This window comes from Mytilinidion resinicola, assembly GCF_010093595.1.
Source record: "Mytilinidion resinicola strain CBS 304.34 unplaced genomic scaffold BDZ99scaffold_20, whole genome shotgun sequence".
Lineage (NCBI taxonomy): Eukaryota > Fungi > Ascomycota > Dothideomycetes > Mytilinidiales > Mytilinidiaceae > Mytilinidion > Mytilinidion resinicola.
The window spans coordinates 1-27,284 of NW_022985456.1; the positions used below are offsets into that span (position 1 = coordinate 1).

General features: G+C 53.5%; 12 protein-coding genes across 12 annotated transcripts; 6 read left to right on the top strand and 6 right to left on the bottom strand.

Moving 5' to 3' along the window:
* The first annotated feature begins 1,211 nt into the window (after positions 1–1,211).
* Positions 1,212–1,588, top strand: BDZ99DRAFT_467007 (uncharacterized protein). The gene has a single exon (XM_033720920.1). The coding sequence runs from the start codon at positions 1,326–1,328 to the stop codon at positions 1,482–1,484; it is 159 nt and encodes a 52-aa protein (XP_033571709.1). The 5' UTR covers positions 1,212–1,325; the 3' UTR covers positions 1,485–1,588.
* A 5,176-nt stretch (positions 1,589–6,764) lies between these two features.
* BDZ99DRAFT_451133 (Tim44-domain-containing protein) lies at positions 6,765–8,987 on the bottom strand (the record flags this gene model as incomplete). Its single annotated transcript, XM_033718194.1, has 2 exons — positions 6,765–7,915; positions 7,975–8,987. 2 exons carry the CDS (start codon positions 8,985–8,987, stop codon positions 7,240–7,242), a joined length of 1,689 nt encoding a protein of 562 aa, XP_033571710.1. The 3' UTR covers positions 6,765–7,239.
* Positions 8,988–9,166: 179 nt separating this feature from the next.
* Positions 9,167–10,120, top strand: BDZ99DRAFT_467009 (translational machinery component). The gene has a single exon (XM_033720921.1). It carries the CDS (start codon positions 9,250–9,252, stop codon positions 9,916–9,918), a length of 669 nt encoding a protein of 222 aa, XP_033571711.1. The 5' UTR covers positions 9,167–9,249; the 3' UTR covers positions 9,919–10,120.
* BDZ99DRAFT_467010 (DUF862-domain-containing protein) lies at positions 9,821–11,332 on the bottom strand (the record flags this gene model as incomplete). Its single annotated transcript, XM_033720922.1, has 4 exons — positions 11,034–11,332; positions 10,844–10,974; positions 10,697–10,793; positions 9,821–10,643 (listed from the first exon to the last, which is right to left on the bottom strand). Coding segments are annotated over exons 1-4 (787 nt in total), but the record flags the coding sequence as incomplete, so codon positions are not given.
* A 93-nt stretch (positions 11,333–11,425) lies between these two features.
* Positions 11,426–13,195, top strand: BDZ99DRAFT_424832 (uncharacterized protein; the record flags this gene model as incomplete). Its single annotated transcript, XM_033717072.1, has 5 exons — positions 11,426–11,717; positions 11,776–11,847; positions 11,900–12,385; positions 12,592–12,973; positions 13,026–13,195. The coding sequence occupies exons 1-5, from the start codon at positions 11,643–11,645 to the stop codon at positions 13,193–13,195; spliced, it is 1,185 nt and encodes a 394-aa protein (XP_033571713.1). The 5' UTR covers positions 11,426–11,642.
* A 425-nt stretch (positions 13,196–13,620) lies between these two features.
* BDZ99DRAFT_451145 (translation machinery-associated protein-like protein) lies at positions 13,621–14,710 on the top strand. Its single transcript, XM_033718195.1, has 3 exons — positions 13,621–13,680; positions 13,740–13,880; positions 13,985–14,710. Exons 1-3 carry the CDS (start codon positions 13,667–13,669, stop codon positions 14,409–14,411), a joined length of 582 nt encoding a protein of 193 aa, XP_033571714.1. The 5' UTR covers positions 13,621–13,666; the 3' UTR covers positions 14,412–14,710.
* A 1,883-nt stretch (positions 14,711–16,593) lies between these two features.
* Positions 16,594–17,782, bottom strand: BDZ99DRAFT_397117 (uncharacterized protein; the record flags this gene model as incomplete). The annotated part of the gene is made up of 2 exons (XM_033716032.1): positions 16,594–17,682; positions 17,732–17,782. 2 exons carry the CDS (start codon positions 17,780–17,782, stop codon positions 16,594–16,596), a joined length of 1,140 nt encoding a protein of 379 aa, XP_033571715.1.
* Positions 17,783–18,734: 952 nt separating this feature from the next.
* BDZ99DRAFT_142325 (Mob1/phocein) lies at positions 18,735–20,088 on the top strand. Its single transcript, XM_033712698.1, has 3 exons — positions 18,735–19,086; positions 19,136–19,250; positions 19,397–20,088. The coding sequence occupies exons 1-3, from the start codon at positions 18,918–18,920 to the stop codon at positions 19,983–19,985; spliced, it is 873 nt and encodes a 290-aa protein (XP_033571716.1). The 5' UTR covers positions 18,735–18,917; the 3' UTR covers positions 19,986–20,088.
* A 720-nt stretch (positions 20,089–20,808) lies between these two features.
* BDZ99DRAFT_502222 (ARF/SAR superfamily) lies at positions 20,809–22,280 on the bottom strand. The gene is made up of 4 exons (XM_033723876.1): positions 21,840–22,280; positions 21,535–21,779; positions 21,394–21,459; positions 20,809–21,324 (listed from the first exon to the last, which is right to left on the bottom strand). Exons 1-4 carry the CDS (start codon positions 21,985–21,987, stop codon positions 21,232–21,234), a joined length of 552 nt encoding a protein of 183 aa, XP_033571717.1. The 5' UTR covers positions 21,988–22,280; the 3' UTR covers positions 20,809–21,231.
* Positions 22,281–23,107: 827 nt separating this feature from the next.
* On the bottom strand, positions 23,108–25,088 carry BDZ99DRAFT_525110 (uncharacterized protein; the record flags this gene model as incomplete). The annotated part of the gene is made up of 5 exons (XM_033725972.1): positions 23,108–23,434; positions 23,493–23,861; positions 23,910–24,232; positions 24,289–24,420; positions 24,473–25,088. The coding sequence occupies 5 exons, from the start codon at positions 25,086–25,088 to the stop codon at positions 23,108–23,110; spliced, it is 1,767 nt and encodes a 588-aa protein (XP_033571718.1).
* A 107-nt stretch (positions 25,089–25,195) lies between these two features.
* Positions 25,196–26,087, bottom strand: BDZ99DRAFT_142399 (uncharacterized protein). Its single transcript, XM_033712700.1, has one exon. The coding sequence runs from the start codon at positions 25,855–25,857 to the stop codon at positions 25,366–25,368; it is 492 nt and encodes a 163-aa protein (XP_033571719.1). The 5' UTR covers positions 25,858–26,087; the 3' UTR covers positions 25,196–25,365.
* BDZ99DRAFT_142385 (uncharacterized protein) lies at positions 26,088–27,076 on the top strand. The gene is made up of 2 exons (XM_033712699.1): positions 26,088–26,518; positions 26,586–27,076. The coding sequence occupies exons 1-2, from the start codon at positions 26,317–26,319 to the stop codon at positions 27,017–27,019; spliced, it is 636 nt and encodes a 211-aa protein (XP_033571720.1). The 5' UTR covers positions 26,088–26,316; the 3' UTR covers positions 27,020–27,076.
* The last annotated feature ends 208 nt before the right edge of the window (positions 27,077–27,284 follow it).

Here is a 27,284-nt window from a genome sequence, read left to right on the forward strand (position 1 = left end):
CTAAATATAGGAACCGTGTTCTATATTAAGGTAGCCGACGCTAGCCGTACCACACTCCGTAGGCTAGCTGGCTAGGAATACGTACTCCGTCATAAGGTACCCAAGTATATATCAAAGGACCGATTCCAGCAGCTTGAGCGCTTTATTCGATGCTCTCCTGTGCCTACAGATGACTTCCAGTCGACTTTTGACCGCGTAGATGAGCTCTCTGAGCATCTAGAGTACGCTGTCGCACGTACTGGCGCCCAGGGCCTCACCTAGCTATCGATGAGACTATTCAGCGCTTTATGGGCAGGGCCAGCGAAATTGTCAATATACCAACGAAACCCACGCCAGAGGGGTTTAAGATCTGGGTTCTAGCTAATTCTGGCTACGTTCTAGATTGGCTATGGCACGCGAAGGGCGACAAAAAAGGGCCCGTGGACCTTGACGAATCATTCCTTGAGTAGGCCTACGAATAGCTATATACATAGAAATCACAATTCTGAATAGCCTCAGCGGCCTACGCAGCTCTCATCACAGTGCCAAGGATCGGGCGTTCTAATTGGTTGAATCCTTATCGATAACATAGCACACAAAGCAACGTTTAAAGGGAGTTTAAAGGGATAAAGTCCAGCTCGTGGAGGATGCAATTCGGTAGTCCGTGCTCTGGCATGTGCAAGTGATGTCTTAATAGCAGGACTGTCAGTCTTTACTCGTTACCCGTTTATGTCGTACGTACTCATAGAGATCAGCTCCTTTAGCCCTAGTATGCGCCCTAGTATGCGCCGCGCATTTCTCTTGCCCTGATAATGGCACGCCATTGCTGTCCTGCTGATGCTGGACGATGCGAAGTTGAATACGCTCATAGTTCCTGCTGGCATCCTGTTGACTCGAATACATGAACTGAAAATAAGTAGTACGACAATCGGAATGACTGTGACACCCAGTTATGGTTATCGTTTACCTCTGCAAGCTCAGACGTGATTTTGAGTGGCTCGCTCCTACGCACGCTACTGCACGCTACTGCACGCTACTGCACGCTACTGCACGCTACCAACTGCACTAACCCTAACGCGATCCTGCCAAAATAACTTCTATGGATTATTTACAGAGTTTGCTATAGGGGAGGGATAAACGCACACCCCCTAATCACTCCACGCACACCCCCTAATCACTCCACGCACACCCCCCTCTCGTCTGATCTTCTGATTGGCTCGGAGCACTGCTCCGGAGATTCCGATCCGCTCGCTTAGCTTGCTCACTAATTCCAAATGCTCTCTCCAAATGCGGCCTCAATCGCAATTAATTACATCCTCTTCCTCTCCCTCTACAATACACCCACCATGGCCCTCCAGCCGCCACGGCTGGCGTACTACGCTACAGCAGAGGAAGCGCATATTGCTCTACAAGCGCACGCATCAGCGCAGGGCTACGGCCTAGCAAAATACCGTAGTAAACCAGACAGAGTGGACATACGAGCATACCTCCAGGACGCATGCTGACAGCTCCGCCGCCAGCGCCGCCTATTTCTGTAGTCCCTCGTCCAGCTCCTGTCGCTCGGAATGCCTATCAGTCGACAGCTCTACCGGTTGATCTTTCTCGTATTGATCCAGCCCTTCTTAGACCTACAGCTGCATCTACGGCAGCATCTACGGCAGCACCTACGGCAGCACCTACGGCAGCACCTATAGCAACACATACAGCAGCGCATACAGCAGCGCATACAGCAGCGCATACAGCAGCGCATACAGCAGCGCATACAGCAGCGCATACAGCAGCGCATACAGCAGCGCATACAGCAGCGCATACAGCAGCGCATACAGCAACACCTACGGCTGCACCTGCAGCTAAGAAGCGCGGCCGGCCACCTGGTGCAAAGGATAAGGTACCATGGAAAAAGGCACGAGCTCAGAGGCAAGATAGCGCTCAGTCTCAACCTCAAGTGGAACAAGAGGATGGCCGTGCAGACATCCTACGACAGATTGAAGCTCTACAAGCACGTCTAATAAGGTCTCATCGCTGTAGGCACTGCTGAGTTATCAAGCCGGCCGGAGAGCCGTAGGAACGTTCTGGGGCCTGCAGAGTATCAATATGAGAGGGAGGTTGAGGCGTATGTGGATTAGTATGAGGAGTAGGTGCAGGCGGCAATGCTAGGGGGCCAGGCTCGATGCAGAGGAGCCATGATAAGGTGAGGTTTTGGCGGGTTTGGCATGCTTATAATCATGTGAGCCAGAGCTGGGATGCGAGACCTTCAACCGCGGTTCATTCTCGGAGTCATCATAGAACAGTTCCGTGGATCCAAATATTTAGCCCGCACATTTCGTATAAATAAAATAATATTTTCTCATTCTTCCTATCTTCCTCTTCTCTTCAAAGCGCAACTTCCAGTCAAAATATCGCATCAGTCACCCCTTTCTCCTTCCACAGCTGATGCAACATCGGAGTCACTCAGTATACAGCAGGATGATGATGAAAAAAAATGATTCTGCGTCTGCGCTTTGCAATGAACTGCCTTCCCCCAATTTGACTTTCCCGAACGCATCTGGACTTTGCTGACCTTCATCTGCAGGCTTCCATCCTTCGAAAGACCTTATCTCCGCCAATCCTCCCGCGGCATGACGAGAACACCGAACGGCGCGATCGAAACCGAGCTGTACGGCTCTCGAATCTCCGTCCCATGGCGGAAGTTTGACAGAGGCAATAAGCTGCAACGCGCGGAGAAGTCAGCGAGATCGTCCGAAATCACAAGCTGACGACCTGATCAAGACGTAATAGAGGAACGAGAGGACTCTGAGCTCTCCACGAAGATCTATCTAAGAGGACGGAAGGGAAGCAACGGCGGCATAATCGCGATGCCTGGCGCGCAGTCCATAAGTTTGAGTCTGAGGTCGCTCGTCCGTTGAGGGTGTATCGAAAGTTGTACTGCAACCGCACCAAATTAAGCAACGACGCTATCGCTTGCTTCAAGTAGTCGAAGGACGCCGGGCGGTGGCAGCTGAGCTTGATTGAGAGACCTGAGAGAAGGTGCATCAGCATGTGTGTCAAGAGGGATAAAGTTGTCCGGAATACGTACCGAGTCGATGTGGGTACATATTGGCCTCTTACATTGTGGTGACAGGGCTAAGCTCGGTGCTGAAAAGAAGACGCTGTAGTGACTGTCGTGCTTCCACGGGATGGTCCAAGGACACGCATACGTTCCGAACTCATTACGCTTTGGCTGATCGACTCGCGATGATGTTTCGCAGTTCGTGAGGCTTTGGCTGATCGAATCGCGGTGAGGGTACTGAGCTCGTCGAGAAAAGGCCTCGAAGTGGGTAATCGGACCTAGCACGCATTGCGTGTGAAAGCACGACACATCAGCCTGCCGAGTCGGTCATCTCTTACCTCGCATGTCCCCTTCTTAGGACCCTTACAGGCACGGGATCAAGCCCGAAGGGAAACCGTTCTAGAGGAAGGGAATTTTGCTCTGCGCGGGCCTAGTACCCACACAGACATGGAGGGAAGTCTGGTGGAGTACGCGTTGCCGCGTTGGAGAGAGAAGTAGACCGAACTTGCAATGATGAAAGCGCCAATAGGCCGAAGCTGAGCTTGGTCGAGCAGACACACTCGTCGAATCTAACACGTCAAAGCGTGGTTGAGGACGACAAGTTAGCAAACTTGCATGTATCAATCGAAACCACACGTGGGCTCTTCCTCAAAGCGGCATGGGCAAGGAGTATGACTGACCTTGCAATCAAGCCAACGCCATCGAAGGCTGGAGCTGAGAATGGTGTATGTGAGTGCTGAGCTGGTATTGGTTGTATGAAAGCTGATGGTGCTGTGGCTTGGTGATAATAGGAGGGGACGTCCATAGAGAGTATGAAGACATGTTGCTGGATTGGAGGTCGATTGATGATCGAGTAGACTGAACGTCGAATGGGGACTGAACATATGGGGAACATGGAGAACGCTGTCGATGTTGCTCTGAATGACATCGGTTAGCAAGACTGAAGTGGCTAAGTACCGGAGGGGATGACTTACAGGTCGATGGGAGAAGCCAAACGGTGGAGCTCCAGATAATGTCAGGATGTGAGTAGATCGAGGTGATCATGAAGAAGAAGAAGCGAGAAGCTGTTGAAGGATGATGCTGTTGAAGGGCGAAGGGTGGATGTTGGAATTGTCTCGATGAGATGTGATGAAAAGAAGAGAAGAAGGGCGGAGGGAAAGTTGTTTATATCCTAGGAGATTTGGGCAGATAAGCATCGTTGCTAGAGTAAAGAAGGAGGTGAGTATCGCATGATGCTTCCACAAATTAGAATCGTTACTGCTTTTTGTCGCGGGCGAGTGCTGTATGAAACCGCTTGCGGCTCCTGAATTCCATACAATCATTGCTTGAACAGCAGGCGGCACTACTGATGTTGATGCTAGGGTGGTAATAGTGTGCGGCAAGAAAGCAGAGGTAGCTTAATTGCGAAGCAGCAGATGGTCAGATAGAAGGCGTCGGGCGTGGACTTCCCCTTGTTAAGAGATAGGAGCGCTACTGATATTACTGGCAGAGAAAGAAGAGCATAGGATTGGATGGCCAGAACTTCTCAGACGCAAAGTAGCAGATGGTCAAACGGAAGGTAGCAGTTAGGAGGGAAAGGAGCACTCTATTTTTTAAGGGAGTCAAGTTCATCGACTTGGGTTAGGGCAAGTCACGATGTTTACCGCCTGGCTCGAAATAGTCCAATACGCAGTGAGAGCTTCCAAGGTACATTTATCCCGCACCTTTAGAAGACGAGAGATTTAGAAGTTTCTAAAATCGGGTCTGTTGAATCACTTGCACGACGTTGATGCGGGACGTCACGAAAGATAAGGGGACTCGTAAAATTTACTATAGAAGTAGCAGCTATGATACATTCCTTAGGCTCATTCTGCATACAGGAAGAACGACCTTGATCCAAATTTGTAGATTTTCGATCTACAGGGAGACTCTATATTGTTGTTCTGGGTTTCCTTTGAAGACTGCAAAATGCAACATTCAGATTTCCATATGGGTCGCCTTCTGAAAACCTCCTAACAATTTCCAACCATGCCCGCTAGCCGTAGTGTAAGGAAACCATATCTATGCCTCGAAAATGAACTCTTCCAGCCTCTAAATAGTAAGAATCTTGCTTCCCACGCCACCCGAGAATCTTCTTGGGTAGATGTCTTTGAATCATATTAAAAGTAATTCATATCTTACCCCGCCCTAGTCTTTTGAAGTGCTGTGAATATTGCTTGATTGAACATTAAGATGATACTATCGTAGCCATTTCGCATATATCTCTTCCTGCGCGAACATCATAGTCCCCAATCATCCATCATCAGCTCTGATATATCAACCATTAAACACTACCGTGTCCACCACTCTCCCTCTCATCTCAACCCCCTTTTTCAAACCTTCCTCAAATGCCCCAACTCACTGCGCTCCCCGAACTCGCCACCTATGTACTGTCAAACCTGCAAACACCATATAAGCGACATAACCCCCCAAACCCACCAACCCTCCCCCCACCATCGTCCAATTCAGCCCCTTCCGCACCACCGCGACCTCATTCTCAACTCCCCATGACCAAATCATCGCAAACGTAACCTGCCACATCCACACCCCCAGTGCCGTAGTCGCGAACACGAGCGCGGCCACAAGGTGCAGCGCGTGACGGACTAACAGCGGAGGGAGAGCGAGTAGCCGGTGTGCGCAGTGTGGTGTGCGGCCCAGCATTTGGCATAGCGGGAGTTGGCGACGTCTAGTCGGCCCACTCGGGCGATGGCGAGGAGCTAGAGGAGGGTGAGGGTTATGGATGTGAGGATGCGGGGGCCATGCCGGCGGGGGTCGGTGGTGTGGATGAGGGAGATGAGAAGGGGCGTTTTGGTTGTAGAAAGGGCAAAGGATAGAGAGGAAAAGGGCTGAAGGGAGTTGGTAGTTTCCAGTGCTGAATGCGAGGTTGTGGTGTTGATGACTGTGGAATTGGAGATGGTTTAGACAGTGAAAGAAGACGGAAAGTGAATATCATGACACAGACTCAAGGTGTTTGCATCGTGAGTTCCTGTCCTCTAATAGCGAAGTGTGAGACTGCGTTATTCATATACCTACTCCATCATTGCCCATGAACCAGCAGCACGGGACCGCCTCGTACACCTCCTTAGAAAACAGCCTACGCACCAGGTCCTCTAAGCCGTAGCCGATTCGCTCTCAAGAGATGATCCTAGGCCTCAGATTTACACGCTAGTTGACGTCGTAATTGCCATGGCCAAGAGAGACTGGAGAAAGGCTGGATTTCTTGATCGGACAGCACTGCCTCCACGCCTAGAGTTTTGCCACATCCGGCGACGGGGCAATCCCTTCGTTCGAGGGTTCAGTTGACACAATTTGGCGACTACATATCTTGTTCGTAATCTGATGTCTGATGCATGGCGATCTGGGTGCCGAATTGATGCATCTGGTTGATGAAGGATGGTGATGCTGAACCAGGTTCTACGCGAGGACTCAGCATCTTTTGGTGTGTACCCTTTTAAGATGGGTGGCTGTATTGTCTTTCCAAGCGAGGACTAAGGCTCAAATTCAGCGGGCTTGCAGGAGTCCTATTCTTCGTTTCTTGCCAAGAGGTGAGGTTGATCGCGTCGAAGGTTATCGTGCTGTGATTGGCTGCCCACTTAACCGAAACCACCGTTCACTCTCCGCCATTCGAAGGGTGCGTAGTAGGTATGCTGCCTGTTCATAGCAGTGCAAGAGCTAGTAAGTGAGTAAATGTAAGACCGCGTAACACTTTCCAGACACAATCTCACATCATAGATCACGAAGCGAACCATCAGTGAGAGTGTGAAGCGACATTGTTCTCAAACTACAAGTCCACTCCATCGCCATCCCCTCATCCCCTGTCTCCTCATTCCCAGAGTAGTCATTTCTCCATCCTTACAGTAGTAGTAGCCCAACCGAAGCCCCATGTCCGCTATACTCAGACACCCACCAAAAATATATAATACACAAGAGGGGGGAAGTCAAGTAAAGCTGTACTCATTGAACGCCGTACCTTCGCAAGTTGAGTTTGCGTTCCCAAAGCAGCACCATATAAAAACAGGTCTCTACGTGAGACGGTGGTAAAAACAGAGTAGAAGGGTGAGGGCCGGACTTTTTCGAGATGCGCCATGGAATATGCCAGAAGTTTGCGATATGAGTGATCCGAGGTGGGTCGACGAGTTGTAGAATTTGTGGGATATCGTTGACGGAGTAAAAAAACATGCGAGTAGATGAAATCATATGTAGTCCCTCGCGCTCTTCTGCAACTCAATCAACCGCCAGCCCCTCGTCTCGGGGTTGTTAACGTCTTCCGGAATGCGTGTGACGCCAATAGCGTAGGTGACCTGCTGGACTTTATCGTCCATACCAGCAGCTAGTTGATTCGTCTTCGCGTTCTTGTAGACGTGGGTCTCTTGCGTCCGGCAAGTGATGATGAACACTGGGATTTCGCCCGGCTCTAGTATCCGCGCAGAGAGGATATCAACGTTCCGGATATCTAAGATTCGACCGTCTGACTTCAATCCTGCTGTTGTGTATTGTTGCATTAGCGCTGCGTAGACCTGGTATTGCGCAGCTGATAGCCAGAGCTTGAGTGTCTCGACGTCGCCTTTGACGTAGGCGTCAAGGACCTCCGGTAGGATGTACTCGCGCATTTCCGTCAAGAAGGGCTCGAGCTGGAAATTAGGGTCCATTTCTCTGAATTTCTTGATGACCAAAGCAGTCTCGTTTTCAGCGAAGAAGCCAGTGAAGCGATCTGATATGCTTCTAGCTGTTGAGATGAGGGGGTTGTCCGACTCGTTGTAGGCCGATTTGAGGGAGAAGACTGATTGCATGAGGCGGGAGGAGTCGCGGAAGTCGCGCCAGATTTCCTTGTATTTGGCGTCCTTATGTAGTGTTACGTTTGTGCCCGCACTGTAGCAATGTTAGTCTAAGTCAACATAAATTATGGACGTATCAAATTTGAGGCATACTTTGGATCTTCCTCCATCGGCCCAGTGGACTTTCCACCCGACCTTTTAAGCTCATTGAGCTCCCTCAGCTCTCTCCTTTTCCGCCGTTCCTCCTTTTCTGTCCATCCACCATATCTTGATGAGCTACCATCATCTATGGTCTCCTTCACGCTCTTGAATGCCTTGGAGTCTCGGATCGGCTTCGTGGCCACTGCAACACCTTGACCGGTCACATTGGCAACCTTCCGCACAGCCTTCACAGGGAGGGTATCCCACGTCCATGCCGCACTAGTCCCAATAACCTTCCCTGTGGTCTTCAACGCCTCGGCAGTCTTGGTGGATGCGGTGTCGGTAATCGTATTATATGTTGACTTCGCTTTCTGAACCTGCGGATTTTGCGTGAAATCATTGACACCAGCAGAGAGCGCCTTGGTAGACTCATTCCACTCCTTGGACGCCCTGAATTCCGTTTTCAAGGTCTCGGTGAAGACTTGCCAGGGGGTCTTGTCGCCGTGCGGAGGTGGTGGCGGCGGCTCTTCCTTGGCTTTTTTCTCTTCCTCGCCTTCCTTCTTCTCCCCGGATGACTCCTCTTCTCCAGCCTTCTTGTCCGCTTCGCCCTCTTTGCCTTGCTGTCCGGTTGCCTTTTCCCCGGCCTTGGCCGCCTCTTCAACCGGCGGCGGCTGGGATCCAGACTCGGGATCTAAGGGCTTGGCTTTTACATCGTCTGTCTGCTTCTGGGCTTCTTGTTGTAACGAGGAGCGGACGGAGAAGTGGCGAGCGTATAACGTGGTAGATCGGGCGAGGATAGTGTGCGGTAGGAACTCACTCCGGAGGAGAATGAAAGGTGATGATGGGATAGACGGGGTAACTAGCGACTGTTGCCGTGTCGCATATCTCGGAGCCGATACTGGAGACGTCGATATCCGTCGATATGCAGCAGTTCGGCCATGTATGGAGCTGGGAGACGAGGCGAATGGGAGGGCGGAAGGGAGTCGCGCGCGCGCGGAGAAGGCGCTGGCGGTCAGCACTCTCATGCTGGTATGCTTGTATTAGAATTCGGGAGAGAGAGAGAGCAGCGGGATAGTCTCGCCCAGAGAGATGAGGAGCGTGAAGTCAGCGGGTGGGTCGTGATGGAGGTCTGGAGCAAGCCGAGATGTTTTTTCTGATGCCGACGCCCGGCCCGACTCCCGATTCTCGACGGCAGAACTCAGAACTCAACTTCACGACCCTATCATCAAAGCATCGCGACTCCAATTCCCGAAGCAATTGGGCCTGTCCCTCCCCCACTTAGGCACCATGAGCAAGCCCTTCGCCGCGCGGCTGCTCCAGCCCCTCTCTTCCACCGTCTGCTCCTCCTGCCGCACCACCCTCACCCGCCAACCGCTCCTCTCCACCCGCCCCTTCAGCAGCACGCCCGCCGTCCTCGCACGCGACTTCCAAGACCCGCTCGCCAGCCTCTCCAAACTCGCCTCCCTCTCCACCGCCATGGAAGACTTCAAAAAGCCCTTGTCGGGCTTCGAGAGCCTCATCGACCCGCGCCACGCCCAGGACGACGGCCTCGACGACATCAATGCGTCGCTTCAAAAGGAGATCCCCATGTACCACTTCCACGTCTACGCCACAAAACACAACACGCACATCACGCTGACGCGGCCGAACCGCGAGCCCCTCATCTCGGTCAGCTGCGGGAATATCGGGTTCAAGAAGGCGGCGCGGGGGACGTACGATAGCGCGTATCAATTGGCCGCGTACATGATGAGTCGGATTCAGGATAAGGGGCTGTTGACGGAGATTAGGGATATGGAGGTTATATTTCGGGGGTTTGGGCCGGGGCGGGAGGCGGTTTCAAAGGTGATTATGAGTAGTGAGGGGAGGAATGTGAGGACTAAGATTAAGAAGCTGACGGATGCGACGAGGTTGAAGTTTGGAGGGTTGAGGAGTCCGAGGATGAGGCGGTTGGGTTAATGTGTGGTGGGTTGGTTTAGAGATGATGCATTTTGGGCGAGCTGTACAATATGAAGCTTCAGACGCGTATTATTACAGGCATGTACGATCAAGGACGTTTGACTCTGGTGGAAGCGTTTCGCTGGAATCATCGGTTGTCTGGCTCATGTGAGCTTGGCTACTGTCTGTAGATATATCAAAACAAGTTCCCTCTATCCCTCTAACTCCGATTTCTCCAATTTCCTTATATCGTGGCTCCGAACCAGAACTCCGCGCATAAAAGCATACAAGAATCATGTTATCCGTCTCGGCATTGGTGCTCTTTCTGCAGGCGGCATTTCTCTACCACTGGTATCCTTCACGGACACGAGTCTGGGTGCTTTATTCCTGCTGGTTGCTCTCGAACCTCCACTACTGCTGTTTGATATCCTGTCCATTTCGCTGTCCCAGTTGTCCTGGTCATCCAATGAAGGACGATTCCGCCGGCTTCGGTCAGCCCGTAGCATTAATGTCGTTTCGTCATCGTCATCGTCCTCGTCAAGCAACTCTCCATCTGCCGTGTCGTGATCAGGGGGAGCTATCCATTCCCGTGGTACTACGCATGGTAGAGCAACACCGATGCTTGCAGCGCGGTTGAGCCAGGCGGGTGCGGGACGAGATGTGAGCTTTTCGCAGAGGTATGATGTGAAGTGGTTACAGTTGTTGGTGAGGAGGTTGTATGAAGTGCCGAGAAACTTTTGGGAAGCCTGGGGCCGTACGATTAGCCAAATCCTCGAAGCTTGAATGGACCTTAAATCACCTCTCGTATGATTTCGTCAAGCTCCCTGTCGTCTCGATATGATAGTCCTTGCAGTATTTCTATCCTGAAGGTTCCACCTGGTGGTTCTAGTCGAGGTCTAGTGGAGGTTAGTATCTGGGTAGGACCAGTTATTTGCTCGTATCTTACTGAGTCCAATACACCCCACTGACACCATGCTTATCGTGGCCACCATAGGCGTACTCCCTATCTCTTATGACAACTCCAGAGTGTAGAAGAGACCCTCCAAGAGCCCATAATACCGAGGATACCTTGCCAGGCTGGAGTACTACGCGTGAGCTTCAGTCCGCATTTCAGACATCTTTTCAGGTATTCTTACAGGAAGAAGATCATATACGTTGATCTTGATCTCGGTCTTTTGCAGAGACAGAGTAGAGCGGTGCTGCTGTGAGCTCTTCCGAGCGGGCTTTGGCCGTGTCGAGGACGCCATGTGTACGTGTTTATCGAGTACGAGTAAAAGGTTGGGGGGTTCGAGCAGTTAAAGACAGGTCCAGCCTGTCTTTACGCGAGTGAAGCTCCACAGCAGTAAAGACTAACGGTACAATGAAGAAAGACGAGAAAGAGAAGAGGAGAAGACCAGAAGGTGCACTTATGAGTCGTGTGTGAGCTCGAGCAGTGACAGAAGCCCGCCCGCACCCTTGGCCCCGCCAAGAGAAGTCTACAGAGAGGTACCGTGGTACCTAGACCGGCTGCAAGCCCTGCTCCAACATCCCGCCCACCATCGAAGAGACGACTCACAAGGTCGTCTCCTCCCCACAACTTCACTACGAACGCCCCCCGCGCTCTCCACCTTACATTCCCTTCTTTGATACCCCATATTTCTCGATCTGCAGCAAGTACTGCAGTCGTCTTCACCCGCTCGACTTTCTCTCCCAAACCCATTTTTCAGGCCGTCCTAGTTCGCTCCTACGCCAGCCACGGTCGTAAGATGGCTCCCAAGAAGGCCGTGAAGGAGGAGAAGATTCTGCTTGGCAGGCCGGGCAACAGCTTGAAGAGTGGCATCGTATGTAGGAAACCACATCCGCTGATGCTGCAAGTCCTTACCCTGACAGTGATCTCAGGTTGGCCTCGCAAACGTGGGAAAGTCCACGCTGTTCCAAGCCATCACGAAATGCCATCTTGGTAACCCTGCCGTAAGTCCTCACTGTTTGCAAGATTTGCGCATTCGTCTGACCGGTGCCGCAGAACTTTCCCTATGCTACCATCGACCCCGAAGAAGCTCGTGTCATCGTCCCCGATGACCGATTCGACTGGCTAGTTGACCACTACAAGCCCAAATCCGTCGTACCCGCCAACTTGACTGTCTATGATATCGCCGGTTTGACGCGAGGTGCTTCGACGGGAGCTGGTCTAGGCAACGCTTTCTTGTCGCACATTCGCGCCGTCGATGCCATCTTCCAGGTCGTGAGATGCTTCGACGATGCCGAGATCATCCACGTTGAGGGTGACGTAGACCCCATCCGCGACCTAGAGATCATCAGCGACGAACTCAGGATCAAGGATATCGAGTTCACGGAGAAGGCACACGAGGCAATTGTCAAGCAGACCCGGAGAGGTGGCCAAAGTTTGGAAATGAAGAAGCTTAAGGAGGAGCAAGCTACCATTGAGAAAATCTTGGAGATGCTCAAGGACGGCAAAGACGTTCGGAAAGGCAACTGGACTCCGAAAGAGGTATGCACTGATAGTTCCATCTTCACATCCCACAGAACCCCTTGCAATATGATGACAAAGAGCGATTGCTCTATAATCCCAGCTCTCTAATGGCCTCACGTACGCGTAGAGGCCACTTGATTAGAAGTCCAAACACTGATCTGCACTCACTCATACAAACATTGTCTCGTTCATTGATAGTAGCATTCCGCTAATGCATCATATAGGTCGAGATCATCAACCCTCTCTTCCTTCTTACCGCTAAACCCGTTGTATACCTGATCAACCTCAGCGAGAAGGACTACATCCGCCAGAAGAACAAGCATCTTCCCAAGATCGCGCAATGGATCAAGGAGAACGCACCAGGCGACCCAATCATCCCCATCTCTGTCTGCTTCGAAGAGCGTCTGTCACGGTTCGAAACCCAAGCCGAGGTTGACGAAGAGTGCAAGACCATTGGTGCGAAATCCGGTCTTCCCAAGGTCATCGTAACTATGCGCAAGGCCCTCAATCTCGGCAGCTTCTTCACGACTGGTACGGATGAAGTGAGACAATGGACAATACGCAATGGGACCAAGGCTCCTCAAGCTGCTGGTGTCATCCACGGAGGTAAACTATGTCATAAAATTAACTTTCACTATACATGCTAAGAAAACCACAGACTTCGAGAAGACCTTCATTCAAGTGATCGTCTACAACTTTAACGTGTTGAAGGAGGAGGGCGATGAAGCTACGGTGAAGGCGAAGGGCAAGGTATTGACCAAGGGCAAGGACTACGTTGTGGAGGACGGTGATATTCTGCTCATCAAAGCCGGAGCGGCGAAGGCTTAGATGCCAATTCGTTGGCCAAGTGGTGATGAGATACCTGCCTCAAAACTACTTCGTGCGATAGTAAGAAATGAATTGATGCTCTCTATGAGCTACTGAACAAGTCTAAGAGGTTCTTCGAACGTGATAGTTAGAGACGTGTGGTTGCTCCCCGTCTGATAGAACGAAGTCTTGGCGACAAAGAAAGTTGTTGAATGTAAGGGCTATTATCACTCTGAAATCAGAGGGGGTCTGATATAAGAGTTTCATCAAAAGACACGCAATTCGCAGTCAAATTCCGAACGTAACAGCTTCCAGCTCGCAAATCAGGCGTGATATTTCAATAGTCCAGGAAACCCTGTCCGTCGCCGCGAGGTGCCCCGCCATCCTTCCAAACTTCAACCGCGGGGCAACTTGAACAATCCCAATCCCAACTCCACCACATCACAAAACCCATAACACCACCACGAATACCTTTCCTACCATTCCTGCAAGATGTTCAAAAAAGAGTAAGCAATTAACCCAAGCAAAGAGACATCTGGATCCCTAATCCGAGCCACCCCCCCAGCATAACCGCCGGCTCAAAATCCAAAGTCAAGTCCTCCGTCCAACGCGGCATCCGCAGCAAAGTCGTCGAAGAATACCCGCTGCTCGAGCCCTACATCGACGAGATCATCCCCAAGAAAGGGCAACTCGACCACATAAAACTGTACGCCGCCCCTCCCTCCCTCCCTCCCCACGCCTTGCTCACGCCCTCCGCCATCGCTACCTCCCAACGTGCATAACTGATGATGGCTTTTATATGCGCAACAGCCCCGACCGCTGCGCCCTCTACGCCCTCGGCGCCACCCCCCTATTCTTCCAGCACATGGACGACGCCCTGCTGCCGCACCTGGCCCTCGTGCACAAGTTCCCGCAGTGCTTCGCGCGCGTGCGCTGCGACCGCGGCGCGATCCGCTTCGTGCTGAGCGGCGCGACGCTCATGGTGCCCGGGCTGACGTCGGCGGGGGGCCGGCTACCCGGGGATGAGGAGGACGACGACGAGGAGGAGGGGAAGTGGGGGGACGAGGAGCTGGAGGCGGGCGAGGCGGTCGTGGTCGAGGCCGAGGGGAAGGAGCATGCGTGTTTTGTGGGCGTGCTGAAGATGGGGACTGAGGAGATGCGGAAGGTGGGGAAGGGGCTGGCGTTTGAGAGTGGGCATTATTTGGGGGATGGGCTGTGGGGGTTGAAGTTGGATTGAAGGGTACCTGGGTATGGTTAAGGATGGGGAAGGGCTTGGCGACATGGTGGTGTGGCTCTCCAGGGTGGGAGACAGGCATACTGGGATGACTGGTAGAGCTGTCTTAGAGAGCTTGAAGGCAAAGGGCTCGCTCTTGATGAAGCGAGGAGCTTGCGGTGAGAAGCAAAACTCACCAGCGAAAGTCAAGACGGGTCACATGGATTCTTCAAGAGATACCCGCTATGAACTGGCAAGCAATAAGAAATTATTTGAGGCTCAGAAAGTTTTAGTGTGACAATTGGTATCATTGCTGTCTATTCCTAGAAATCGTGCAACCGTCTACAACAGGGCAGCTGTAGAGAAGAATGTCGTAGACCCGTGAGAGCACAAACCTGTATACAAGATAGAACCACCTACGAAGGGGGAGCTCCTCGTCCAGCACCGCCGGCGCCACCCATGAAGTTCCTCGCCCTGTGCCGTATGATTAGCGCTAATTCTTCAATATGAAGGACAGAACTTACATCTCCGCGATGTTCGGATCATTCATCATGCTCGCCAGATCTGGCATGCCTCCACCGCCTCCAGGAGCGCCACCAGCACCCGGGGCACCTCCTCCACCCCGTCCCATACCACCCAACATGCTCTGCAGCTGTGGGTTCTGCATCAGCCCACTTAGCATCTCAGGGTTCTGCATAACCCGATCCGCCATCTGCCTGAGCATGGGATTATTCATCATCTGGCTGAAGTCCGGCATGCCTCCACCTCCTCCTCCACCTAGCATACCCGCCAGACTCGACAGATCCGGCATGCCTCCTGCACCACCTCCTGGGACGCCCCTGCCAGCCTCCTCCACATCCGGCGCTCCCACATCTCCCGTCTCCTCCTCATACCTTCGCTTCGCCGTCTCATACCCCCTCTTCATAACCTCGCTCCCACCCCCCTCCGCATCCATCCCCTGCTTATACGCCTCCATACTCCCCTTCGCGTCCCCCAGCGCGAACCGCGCCAAGCCCAGCCGACTCCACGCCTTCGTGTACTTCGGGTCCGCCGCCGTCGCCATCTCGGCATCCTGCCGCGCCTCCTCGTGCTTCAGCAAGCCCGAGTACGCCGCGGCCCGGTTGCTCAGATAGATCGGGTTCAGCGGCACCAGCTCCAGCGCCTTGGTGTACCACTCCACGGCGCCCGCGTAGTCCTTCTTCTGCATCGCCGCGTTGCCCTGCGCCTTCAGCTTCTCCGCCGCCTCCTTGCTGCCCGCCGCCGCGGGCACCGACGTCGCGGGCGTCGCGGGGCGCGCTTCCGACGCGGAGCTCGTGCCCTGCGTGGACGCCGTGCTCTTGCCCTTCAGCTTCTCGTAGACGGAGTACACGGCGAGCAGATTCTGGCCGCCGACGGCGTCGTGCATGGCGGTGGTGTCGGCGGGGTCGACCTTGAAGGCTTCGGCGATGCAGTTGGAGGCGATGTCGAGGGATTCGGCTTCGTCGGCGGACACGCTGCCGTCCTTGACGGATGTGGAGAGGAAGTCGATGATGGCGAGGGCGAGGCGTTTTTTGGAGGTGGAGGTTGCCTGGGTTTTGTTTTGTTAGGGGGTCTATAGAGTTAGAGGCCGGGGGTTTGCGGACCATTTTGGCAAGTTGGGTGGGTGGTAGAAGGGCTTTTGGGTTGTGGTCAGGCTGGACAGGCGTAGCTTGGGCTTTTTATGAGGAAGTTTGAGCTTGGTGTTTGTTCGGAGGGCTTGTGTGGGCGAGGTAAAGAAGCTAGATGGAGGGAGGTGTAGAAGATTCCATGACGGACGGACGTTGCTCCTTCAATTTTAAGCGGCTAGCCCCGCAGAATAAGCGCGGGGTCAATCTGAACAGGGATTCGTTTGTGAACCCTCGTCCAAGATATGGAGCTGGAAAGGAGAAGCATGCTGAGTATGAAACGTTGGCCTAGCATAGAACTATTTAATCTAGTAACCTGATAGAGGAGGAAACTGCTCACCTCGAATCTCGCAGATCTCACAGAGAGTATTCAAGCATCCGTCACCCAAAGTCAGATATCAAGGTAATCAGATGTCAAGATTTTTGGTATAAAGCTACGGGGATACGTGGATAACCATGTATCTTGCGCAAAATGCAAGTCAAACTCCTACCAGATGCATAAGCTCATCCAATGTCCATGTGCTAGACTCTGAGCTTTCTCCAACCATATAGCCACCAGCCATCTACTCATCATCATCGTCGTCGTCAATCACCCTCCTGCGCTTCGTGCGAGCGACATTAGCCACAACCTCCTCCTCATCTCCATCGTCGTTGGCAGCAGCTCTGTTCCGCTTTGGGCTCTCTGCCTCCTTTCTCCTTGGTCTCTCTTCCGGCTCCTCAAGCTCTTCTTCTTCCTCCTCAGACGCCTCGCCCATGTCATCTTCGTCGCTGGCAGCGATGAAGTCATCCTCTTCATCGTACTCGTCTTCGCGGTTGTGCCTCCGTCCTCCATAGTCCTCATCATCGCTCCAATCCCTCCGAAGACCGGTCTTGGCCCTTGGCTTCTTCGCTCCGCCTTGTCCACGACTACCACCCTCGAGATCTCCAGCACTCAATCCACCAGCCGCGCGCAAGCCTCGCGCACCCAGCGTGCGGTTCGCACGGTCTCGCTCCCGCTCTTGCGCCTTCTCGCGCGATCGTGCCTGCTTCGCCTTTTCTTTAGCTGCTGCTTGTGCTTTCAGGATCTCAGCCTCCGGATCGATGTCGATGTCCATGACGTTGAGGCCACCGGTCTCTGTGTGGGGGTTCCTCTTCTTTGCGGCCTCGGCTAGGGCGTTCTGGAGCTGCTCGACAGCCTCGTCGTTGGTATCGGCGACAGGATTGACACCGAGGCTCGCAGTGAACTTGTTGGTGACGAGGAGGACTTCGTTGTTGGCGGCGGCGAGGTAGGTAAAGGCATCGTGTGCGGCGTCGTAGTGAGGGACGGGACGGCCGGGTTTTGTGCGCTGGCTGGTGGGAGTGGGCTTCTTGGGGTTGTATTGGGGAGGAGCGAGCGCGTTGCCGTCGATGTCGTACTGGTTGACCGGATCAGAGGCGAATTGTAGGGTCAATGAGCCGTCAGACCAGCGGAGGATTCGCGCGTTGGACTGGAGCTCGGAGGGCTTGGAGGGTGATCGTCGCCAGCGGAGGGTGGTGAGAGCTGTGTTGTAGGCGGAGAAGGTCTGGGAGGCCGGGCCTTTGGAGTGGTGGTCTGTAGTAGGAGGTTGGAAGGTCTTGTGGTGCCATGCTGTGGGCTCGATGCCGAAGAACTTGGGGACTCTGAGGAGGTAGACCTTGGATGGATTAGTACCGTGCAACTAGCATGAGGCTGGGATTACTGACCTCGTTGTCGCTCGGCTCAGGGATAGGATGCCTATATATATCTGTTTCCATGACCTTCAGCGTCTCCTCCTCAGGTGTTGCTTCCGCAGCGCGTTGCGCGACGCGGTCTGTCCTGCCATCGTCGTCGCCCGAGTCGAGGTCCTCATCGTCTAGCTTGCGTTCTGGACTGCGGACTGTCAGCGTGGTCCTTGATATAGGCGCCCTGGATCCACATACGGTGACTGCGCATCATCATCTCCATCCCCGAAAAGGTCGTCGTCGTCGTCGATCTGCTCCTCGTCTTCGAGGCCCTCGTCCTCGACAGTCCGCCTCGGTCGCACGTCTTCTTCATCGTCGTCGCCGTCGCTGGCCATGGGGCCGACATGACCAGTGGTTTCGGCGTCCGAGTCGAGGTTGTCGGGCAGCGTAGCGATGCCAGAGGCAGCTTCGACTGCGACGGCGGAGGCCATTTCGAAAAATCGAGCGCGTCTGCGATTGCGGGTGGCGGAGAATTTGATGGAATTGGAAGTGGGTGCTGTTGAGAGCTGTGATGAAAGGTGGAGAGGTTTAGAGAGGAAGAAAGGACGAGCAGAGGAGGGGCGCAGATGTCCAGTGAGGTGAACTGGATAGAATAGCTCGAACAATAGCACAATACGCTTGGCGGCTTCCCAACCGGGCTAGCGCGACTAGGGCCGTACTTCAGCCCCTTCTATTCAACGTCGTCCCTCATCACTCTGATATCGCCGGGGGAAGACGCCTTTTGATCCCCATTCCTTGAGCAATTGCGCTGTCTCTGTAGCCTAGGCCTCTGCGGACCATGGCGTCCTTTTTCTCCAGCATGTAAGTCGATTCCTTGGCATAGGCGAGCTGTCGATGTTTCCCAGGGTCATGCGTGCCTCTCCCCTCGTGTCCGTCACCGTTTCAAGGGTCGGGTGAATGCCGCTCAGCGCGTTGCATCCTTTTCCTGTTCATCGAGTCCCGTTCCCGCCGTCCCAAGGTCTTTTTCCCGCGTCCTGTCCCAGTCCTCACGTAATTTTCTACCAGGCGCCAAGGCATCACCGGCGGCCGCAACAAGAACAACACCACAGGCCAGAACAAGGGCAGCGGCCAGTCGTCCCCTGCCTCGTCCACGTATCAACCCTCGCCCACGTCGTCCCAGCCGCCGTCAATTCCCGCGATCCCCCATTCGCCCGCTTTGCCCGCGCAGATGTCGCTCGAGAGCCAGCAGCAAGCGGCCGACGCGGCGCAGCAGTCGAACCGCAAGCCGCCCTTCTTCTTCCGCGAGGAGTATGCCGGCCTCATTGTGCGCGGCAACTTCATGACGCTGGCCGCCAAGCCTGAGCTTGTCGAGACGGGCGAGTGGCTTGCTCATCAAGGTTTGTCTTTCTATTTCCAACCTTGCGGGGTTGTGTTGACATTATGCAGTGGTCGAGCAGTACCGGCTGCTTGAGCAGATGATCGACATAATCAAGGTGATTGACGAGAAAACCGGCGCCCCCGTCTGCAATCCTAACGTCTGCCCTACCATGTCTGCTTCCGGGTTCGTGCATCAATCTCATTCTCGTTCTAATTCTATATCAAGCAGAAACTGGAAGACTTTCAAGAATACCGCAAAATCTATCCCAGCAACCCATCTCAGAAAGAGCTCGAGCACAACATCCAAACCTGGCTAACTCTACCCACCAGCCACACATACACCTGGCTCGACAACAATAAAAAACCCATCAAGATCCCCGCCATCCAGTACATCAACCTCGTCCAAAAATGGATCGTCGGCAAAATCAACGACTCGTCCATCTTCCCTACTGACACCACCTCCTTTGCCGCGGCCACCTACGCTTCCGGCTCTCTCACCCCCATGTCGGCGCCGCAGCCCCTCGGCCCAACCAACCTCAACGCGCCCCTCAGCACCCTCGCCGGCCGCGACTGGCTGGGTAAGTCGTCCGGCTTCCCCGAGAGCTTCGACTCGGACATCAGAAGCATCTACCGCCAGATGATGCGCTGCTACGCCCACCTGTACCACGGCCACTGGCTGGACCCCTTCTGGAACGTCAACGCGTACAAGGAGCTGAACACGTGCTTCATTCACTTCGTGAACGTCGGCAAGCTGTTCGAGCTCATCGGCGACAAGGAGGTCGAGCCCATGCAGCCGCTGATCGACCTCTGGCTCGCGAAGGGCTTGCTACCGCCGGCGCAGGGGCAGGCCCCGCCGCCAGCCGCGAAGCAAGAGAACGTCGCGCCGCCGCAGCAGAGCGCGCCCGGGACGGCTACATGAGGAGCAAAGGTAAGAGAGCACGAAATTGCGTTTGTTAGCGAGCGAGTAAGCGAGATGCAGCGAGTTGGCACGAGAATGGAAGCGGGTCCTGGTAACTTGAAAGCATACGAACACGAGAACCGGTGTTTATTCGGTGGATCATATTTCGTCTTGGCCCCCTTTGCATACCTTTTTCTTTTCATTTCAGGCGTTTTCAAACAAGGGTATGCGAATGATGGATGTTGGGAACGGCGGACACACACAACAAAGTCGGCATCGTATCGTGGGACTGGCACGATCCGTTCTTCTCTATAGCTTCTTTGGTGGACGGTGGACTAGACGGATGGCTATGCTGGTTAGGAAATTGAAATGCGTCGATGGCGCGAGAGGTCTGTCTGCATGCTGGTCTTTTGAGAGTCGCTTTGCGTCGTGAGTGATTGATTTATCGCTTGATGAGGTTGGGTTTTGAGGTTCTTGGAGTGAGGTCGTGGTGCTGACGACCCCAATTGCTAAATTCGCGCGCAATTCTGATAACGCCCGGGCTTACTTCGATTAATATCGCACCTGGTTTTTCCCTTCGTGATCTGTTTTGTGTTGCTTTGGATGTCACGCTAGTGGTTTCGTTATTGTGTTGCTGTGGTAGTCGGTTTGATGCTTCTCGACGGAAGGCGATCTTGCTGCATCCTGTCAGATGGGGTTATCGGTGAGCTGATAGATAGCTAGTTAATCCACGGGGTTGCTGAGGTTATCACCTGGAGTCCTGGCATATTAGACACTTTACAAACGATCTCTCCCGGTCATTTGGTGCGAGGGAACTGGTAAAAGTGAGCGCACTTCGATTCTACGAATAAACAATTATCCCAACAGTTTCATTTTCACATGTTGGCATTGACGGGAATTTCGGTGGACGTAATACTAGAAGAAGGGAGCTGGTTTAAACAAAGGGATCCGCAACAAAAAAGAGCAGTAGCAAGAGAGAAAAAACTGTTCCGAAGCAACCGCACCCAACAAATATTCCATGAACTTTGTTCAGCAAAAGCTAACTCCGGAAAAGAGGGAACAGCGTTTTCTCCCGCCCCCCGATTTCGCAATATTGAGTTTAAGAGAGCACAACCAAGGGCAAAGCACACGGGGGAGTTTGGCTGAGAATGATGGGTTGGTGGGAGAAGGGAGGGTGGGATTGGGGAGTTTAAGATTTAATTCCGGTGGCCGATTTGTATTCTTGGCGTGAGGACGTGGTGGGAGGTCGGAGACGCTGCGTAGACGCTTAGGCGTGGCCTGACTTGCGGAGGCAGTTGCTCAGCCATTCGAGACCCTCGTAGAGACCGTCGCCAGAGGTGGCACAGGTGGATTGGATGTACTGTGGGGGGTTTTGTTAGAGACTTTGTGGTGTATTGTGGGGGGGCAAAGTGGGGTTGGTTGTGCTTACCCAGGCGCGGAGTTTCAAGCTGTGGAGACCAAGCTTGTCGGTGATTTCGGCAGCGTTCATGGCGTTCTATTCGTAGGAGTGTTAGTATGTATGATTTGGGGTACAATGTTATTGATGCTGAAAGAGTGGGGCGCAACGTACGGGCAGATCCTGCTTGTTGGCAAAGACCAAGAGATGGGCATCCCTCAGCTCGTCCTCGTTCAGCATTCGCTGCAACTCCTCGCGGGCCTCGTTCACACGGTCGCGATCGTTGCTGTCGACGACGAAGATGATGCCCTGCGTGTTCTGGAAGTAATGCCTCCAAAGCGGGCGGATCTTGTCCTGTCCTCCGACATCCCACACAGTGAACTGGATGTTCTTGTATTCGACCGTCTCGACGTTGAAGCCTGTGGAACACCATGATAAGCATGCTGGCTAAGCGCATGAACGGGCCGGGACACTCCTACCAATGGTGGGGATCGTTGTCACGATCTCACCCAGCTTGAGCTTGTAGAGGATGGTCGTCTTTCCTGCGGCGTCCAAGCCAACCATCAGGATTCGCATCTCCTTCTTTCCCCATAGCTTATCGAACAGCTTCGAGAATGTGAGACCCATGATTGCGACCTGAGGTTATTGAGTGTGGAGAAGACGGGGTGGGTGAAGCGCGGAGGCGGTGAGATATGAGGCTCTGGAACCTGCGGCGGTGGCCAGATGTCAGCTGCGGATAATAACAACGCGCAAGAGGATGGTGGATGTATTGGGAGAGCGGCTCGCGACGGCAGAAGGACGCTGCTGGCAGACACCTGATGTCGTGCTCGAGAGACTCGAGGGGAAGCTGAGAGGGCCGGCCAGCGGGCGCCCAGCCGGAGATAGACGGACGAACAAAGGCAGCCAGGGCTGATGGGCAGGACTCACAGATGGCGTTGCAGAGCGCAGAGGGGAGATCGAGGATGGTTCTTGGGGGGGTGTGGATGTTGCTCTAATTGAGGGCGTCTCTTGGGGTGAGGAAATGTTGTCGAAACAAGCGAGAAGCTGGGGCGGCGACAAGCGCTGAGCAGACTAGCGCCAAGACTTCGACCTGGGGCGGCGACAGTGTCTCCTGTGTGGCGGCGCGTGACTGGGGGCGAGAGGCAGTATGCAGACGAGGGGGGGAGCTGGGGGCACGAGAGGAGCGTCCAAGGTGTGTTTTGCTCTCCTGATGGCCGATTGCGATGTCCTCTTTAACCCCCCGATTGCCACCTGCAGCGGGGGGACACGTTTTCTTTTCCTCAGAGCCCCATCACAGGCAGCAACAATGCATTGTTCGACCAATTCACAGAGGCCATCTAAGACACCACGGTCTGCCGGCCTCTGAGTCTGTCTTCAGCGCTAATCGAACAGGAAATCTCACTCGTGTTCAGCAAAAGGCTCTCGTCATCTAGCATACGGTTATCGAGTACAAGCAAATATCAATAACGAGCCATCAATCAAAAGCTGCGTTCGCGAAAGACCTATTGGATCCATGTCGCGGAGTCTCTAAATGTGTCGGTGTTGATTCCGAAGCCTGCCCATCGTATAAGTCTTCGCCACAACTCCACAGGCACCTGGCAGCGGCCGGGGCCCATACGTGTTGCTAACGAATGCCGAAAACACCACAAAGTCCGGAATATCAAAATCCCAGGCAAGCTATGACAGTGATTAAGACAGGCGGATGATCTGTCCTCTCAAACGATGCTGCCTAGTTTCCAGTAGCGCCTCACAGCTGTTTCCTCCTCCTGTGAATTAGGAAGCTCTTGGACATGTCGAAGAAAATCCGAGTCAGCGGTCGATATACCAGCTTTCCCTCTGTTGTCCCGCTTGCAAAGCTGAATATCATGAGAGCGACGGCTGAGAGCGCCAGGGTAACAGCGAACGACACCCAGTAACTTTTCAACGAGAAGGCAACACCCTCAAGCTCCGTCGAGAAGTATGCGGTCAGCAGGCTAATTGGGATGAACAGGATGGTGACTTTAGCTAAGAGAAGGGTGGTTCTGGTGAGTCTTTCGACGGCAAAGGATTCTTTAATGGCGATGAGATTGAAATTCTGATGTAGAGGGTCAGCACAACTATCACCAACTGTTTGAGCTGAGGTTAAGGCATACCATCATGACCAAAGAGTCCTTCTGATCTAAGCATTCACGTATTTCACTCAGAGCGTACAGCTTGATCCGATCTCGCAGCCTCTCGAATCTCACTCTCGCGGCCGAGCTCAACGATACACCTAGTAGACTGTCGGCTTCAGCGATCTGATTGGCGGACGAGAAATGTGGTATCGATGAAGCAAGAGAGTCAGCACCCGATACTATATGCGAGTTCTTCAACGACGCAAGAGTTGGCTCTGGCTGTTTGAGGACCCGTTCGATGATCAGCTCGTAGCTTTCGTACACGCGCTTAAGAACTGCGAGTTGCCTTCCGATGTGGTGCAGTCGGTCGACGTGGCTCAGCTCCGCCTTCACCAGCATGTCCTGGCGCTGTTTTACGTGTTAGGACACTCACATTTACGCGAATGATGGACTCACCAGCTTATCTAGCTCAGCAGCATATTGGTGCTCCTTCCGAGCTACTAGACTGTACGTTGTGTACCAGTCCTCAAAGAGATAGTAGAACAGCAGCCCGGGGGAGTCGGTTGGCCTGTGAGCAGTCTCTTCCTCGCTGTCTCCAATACGCTTTCTTATTGGCAATGTGATAATGGAGCTGTCTCGAGAGGCGCATTCGGATTTCGATAGTTGTCTGAATACGTTGATGAGGTTACGTCGTATAGCGAACAGGGTTCTTAGCTCGTGCGCTCGAAGGTTGCCATTACTGAACGGGAAAGGGTCCTCGGCTATCGAAATAACTGTCTCTTTGGAGTAGTAGTGTAAGCTCTTGATCATTTCTGAAGCACCGCATCATACTTACTATCTTCACAAAGGACCAACCAATTCCATACTCTCTTCCCATGAGGGACGTCGTGGCTCCTATCCGGATCTTCGACTCGATCGGTGGGATTCGTCCGAACGTTGTGAAGAGAGTTGTATCCCAAACACACGACTAAAAAGGATCAGCAGTCATGAAAGCCTTGTGGGGATAGACCAGAACCTACATCGCCTTCCCCAATCGACAGACGACCAATGCCAAACCTCATTCACGATGTGATAATGGCTCATATCGCGAACTAGATCCATCTGTGTCGACTGCATCATCTCGGACATTCCAATGCTCTCCTCTGAGTCCAGTGACTCCTGCTTTGACGACTTCTGCGATCCCCCGCGACGATGCGACTTGCGAGACCATAGACTCGAGGAGCTCTTTCGGGAGCTCAGCGGCTTTGACTTGGGCTGAATCGGATCTGAGCACATCAAAGCTAGCAGACGCGGGGAGAAATCGTAGTGCTTAGCTAGAGCATGAAGCACTTCTTTCTGATCGTACGGCAGCCAAATGTTGATCCACCTAGTATTGAGAACAGGCGGTCGAGGCGCGTTCAGAAGTCTAGTAATCGAAGTGGCCTCCAGGTCAAACCCACACCATGCTTCATGGTCGCCGAAATCGACGAGGAAGATCCTGCTATGCGGGTTTCGAACTTCGCGATCGAACTGCTCGAAGTTCCCGTCGTCGTCAAAGTTGCGAATGCCTCGTGCTATGTCTTCGTCACATAGGTCGAGGTAATATTCTGGGAGCGGAGCTTCCTTCGATGACGGCGGGAAGCGAGTTCCGGCCATCGCAGCTGAAAAACTGAGGGTATTTCGAAGACATCAGTGTCGTCAAAAACGGCGATGATGTTGCCTGGTATACGGTTTCCTCGGGTCTCGTGGTCACTTTCTTGGTCGACCTGTGATGCGTACCTCGTGCGACTGTTTCGTTAGACATGATGCCTCAGCCTCGCACAAGGCTGCAAGGCCGTGGCGCATGCCAGGTACCCGTCTGACATCAGTTGCACTGCCATGCAGCATTATTAGGTGGGCCAGGAAACTGAAGGCAAGTTTAACCCAGGCGGTTTCATGTTCTTTTGATGCCTAACATCTTGTTCCCTGTTGTCGAGATGTAGGTGGTCGGGGGCAGCTGACACCAAAATGTCTCTCGCTTAGGAACGTTGCGATCAACCACCAGCCTTCGTGACTTTTCTTTTCTCTTTAATAGCCCTCTCCCACAAGATTTTTCAGCTCTCGACAACGATACATCCAGTGGCAACTGTATAATTTCGGTGAAGCACCCCAAAATGGTCTTCGTCGCTGACGAGCAAGTTTCAGCCTTATAACCCATGCCCACTAGTCCAGCAACAAGCCTCAGTGGAGTTCGGAGTTGACTCACCGAGTGCAGCTCATAAACGTTCTCGGCGAATGAGAATCTCTCCTTCTGATCGTCCCTGAAAGCTTCATGACTTTTGCTTGACAACCATGTAGGAACCAGGGGGCAGTCGACCCATTGCAAGCCCAAATTGCACTGTTTGGGGGCGGAAACATACATATACGAACCACAGGCTTGACGCATGAACGAAAATGAATACCTAGATCCATGCTCTCTGAGGTGGCGCGCGCAAACGGGATGGTTTTGACGGTCCCGAGGTCGGATAGACCTCTACTCACAGGAAGTGGCAGGGATGAAGCCTTTCCAAATCGGACTCATGAGATACTGATAAAGGGGACATGCCCACCACTACTCCTAGGCTGTGCGTTTCTGCTCCATCATAATCTCAGAGAACTATTCATTCGCTCATAGCTCTCTATCACACACTCGTTTACCATCTTGAACTCGATCATTTTTTACTTCCTGTCTATCAATACCATGCCTTCTCAACGCCCTCTCAAATCATGGAGCCTCCTGACCCTCTCCCTACTCTTCTTCTCCTCGAGCTACGCCCAGGAAACCAAACTCTGGATCAACCAAGTCCCCGTCTACTGAAACTTACCAGTATGCGCTGAAGTCCCCGTCAGCAACATTGTGCGTGGAATGGCCTCCGGCTGCGGCGACGGTGGAGCCATCACCTCTTTCTCTTGTTTCTGTTCCGACAGCTCTAGCCAATTCGCTTCTATAAGCTCGACAGCCGTTGAGAAGAAGTGCACCCCGAACGCGAACCAGGCTGTTAATCTAGCAGAAGACGTCTTTGCGAGCTATTGTCGGTTGGAGGCCTCGACGACTGTTGCTGTTGCTAGTAAGTTGCTTCTATGAAAGGGACCTTTTGGAGGGAAAGAGTTATAACTGACCATGTGCCTATAAAGCATCACAGCCCCTCTCCGCAACCCCCCCACCCTCTCCATCTTCAACAGCGGTTTTTACAACCCTCACCCCGTCTCCCTCATCTTCCTCTTCTCCCACCCAAACACCTACCACCACTCCCGCGCCTACCTCTCCCGTAGCCCTCACCCCCACATCTACCCCCCAACCTCCCCATCCCCTTCACCAACCCCCCAGCCCTCCTCCAACACCGCTAAAATCGCCATCGGCATCTGCATCCCCCTCACCCTCCTCGGCCTCGCCGTCGGCGCCTTCTTCTACCTCCGCAACCGACGCACCCGCGCGCAAGCCATCGCGCTGCCGATGGACAAGAGCCCTGGGACGTCGAGCTCGACTCAGCCGTTCAACGGGGCGCCGCCGACGTACTATAGGCATGAGCAGAAGCCGGCGTTTGAAGCGCAGGTCGTGGCGCCTGTGAGCCCGGGACAGGGGCAGGGGCAGGGGCAGGTGCAGGGGCAGTGGGTTTGGACGGAGGGGACGCAGGGGAGACAGGGGCCTGTGGAGTTGGGGACGGTGGAGAGGGTGGGGGAAATGGCGTAGGTGGGGAGGGGTGTGGTTGGAGAGGGGACTTGGTGGTTGAGTGGAGGTTGGGTGAGAGGTATGGTTTGGCTGGTGGGAGCTTGAGCGTTTGGGTGGTGTTGGAAGGAAGGGCGTTAGTCGCGTGGGGCTTGGTGTATTTGTAG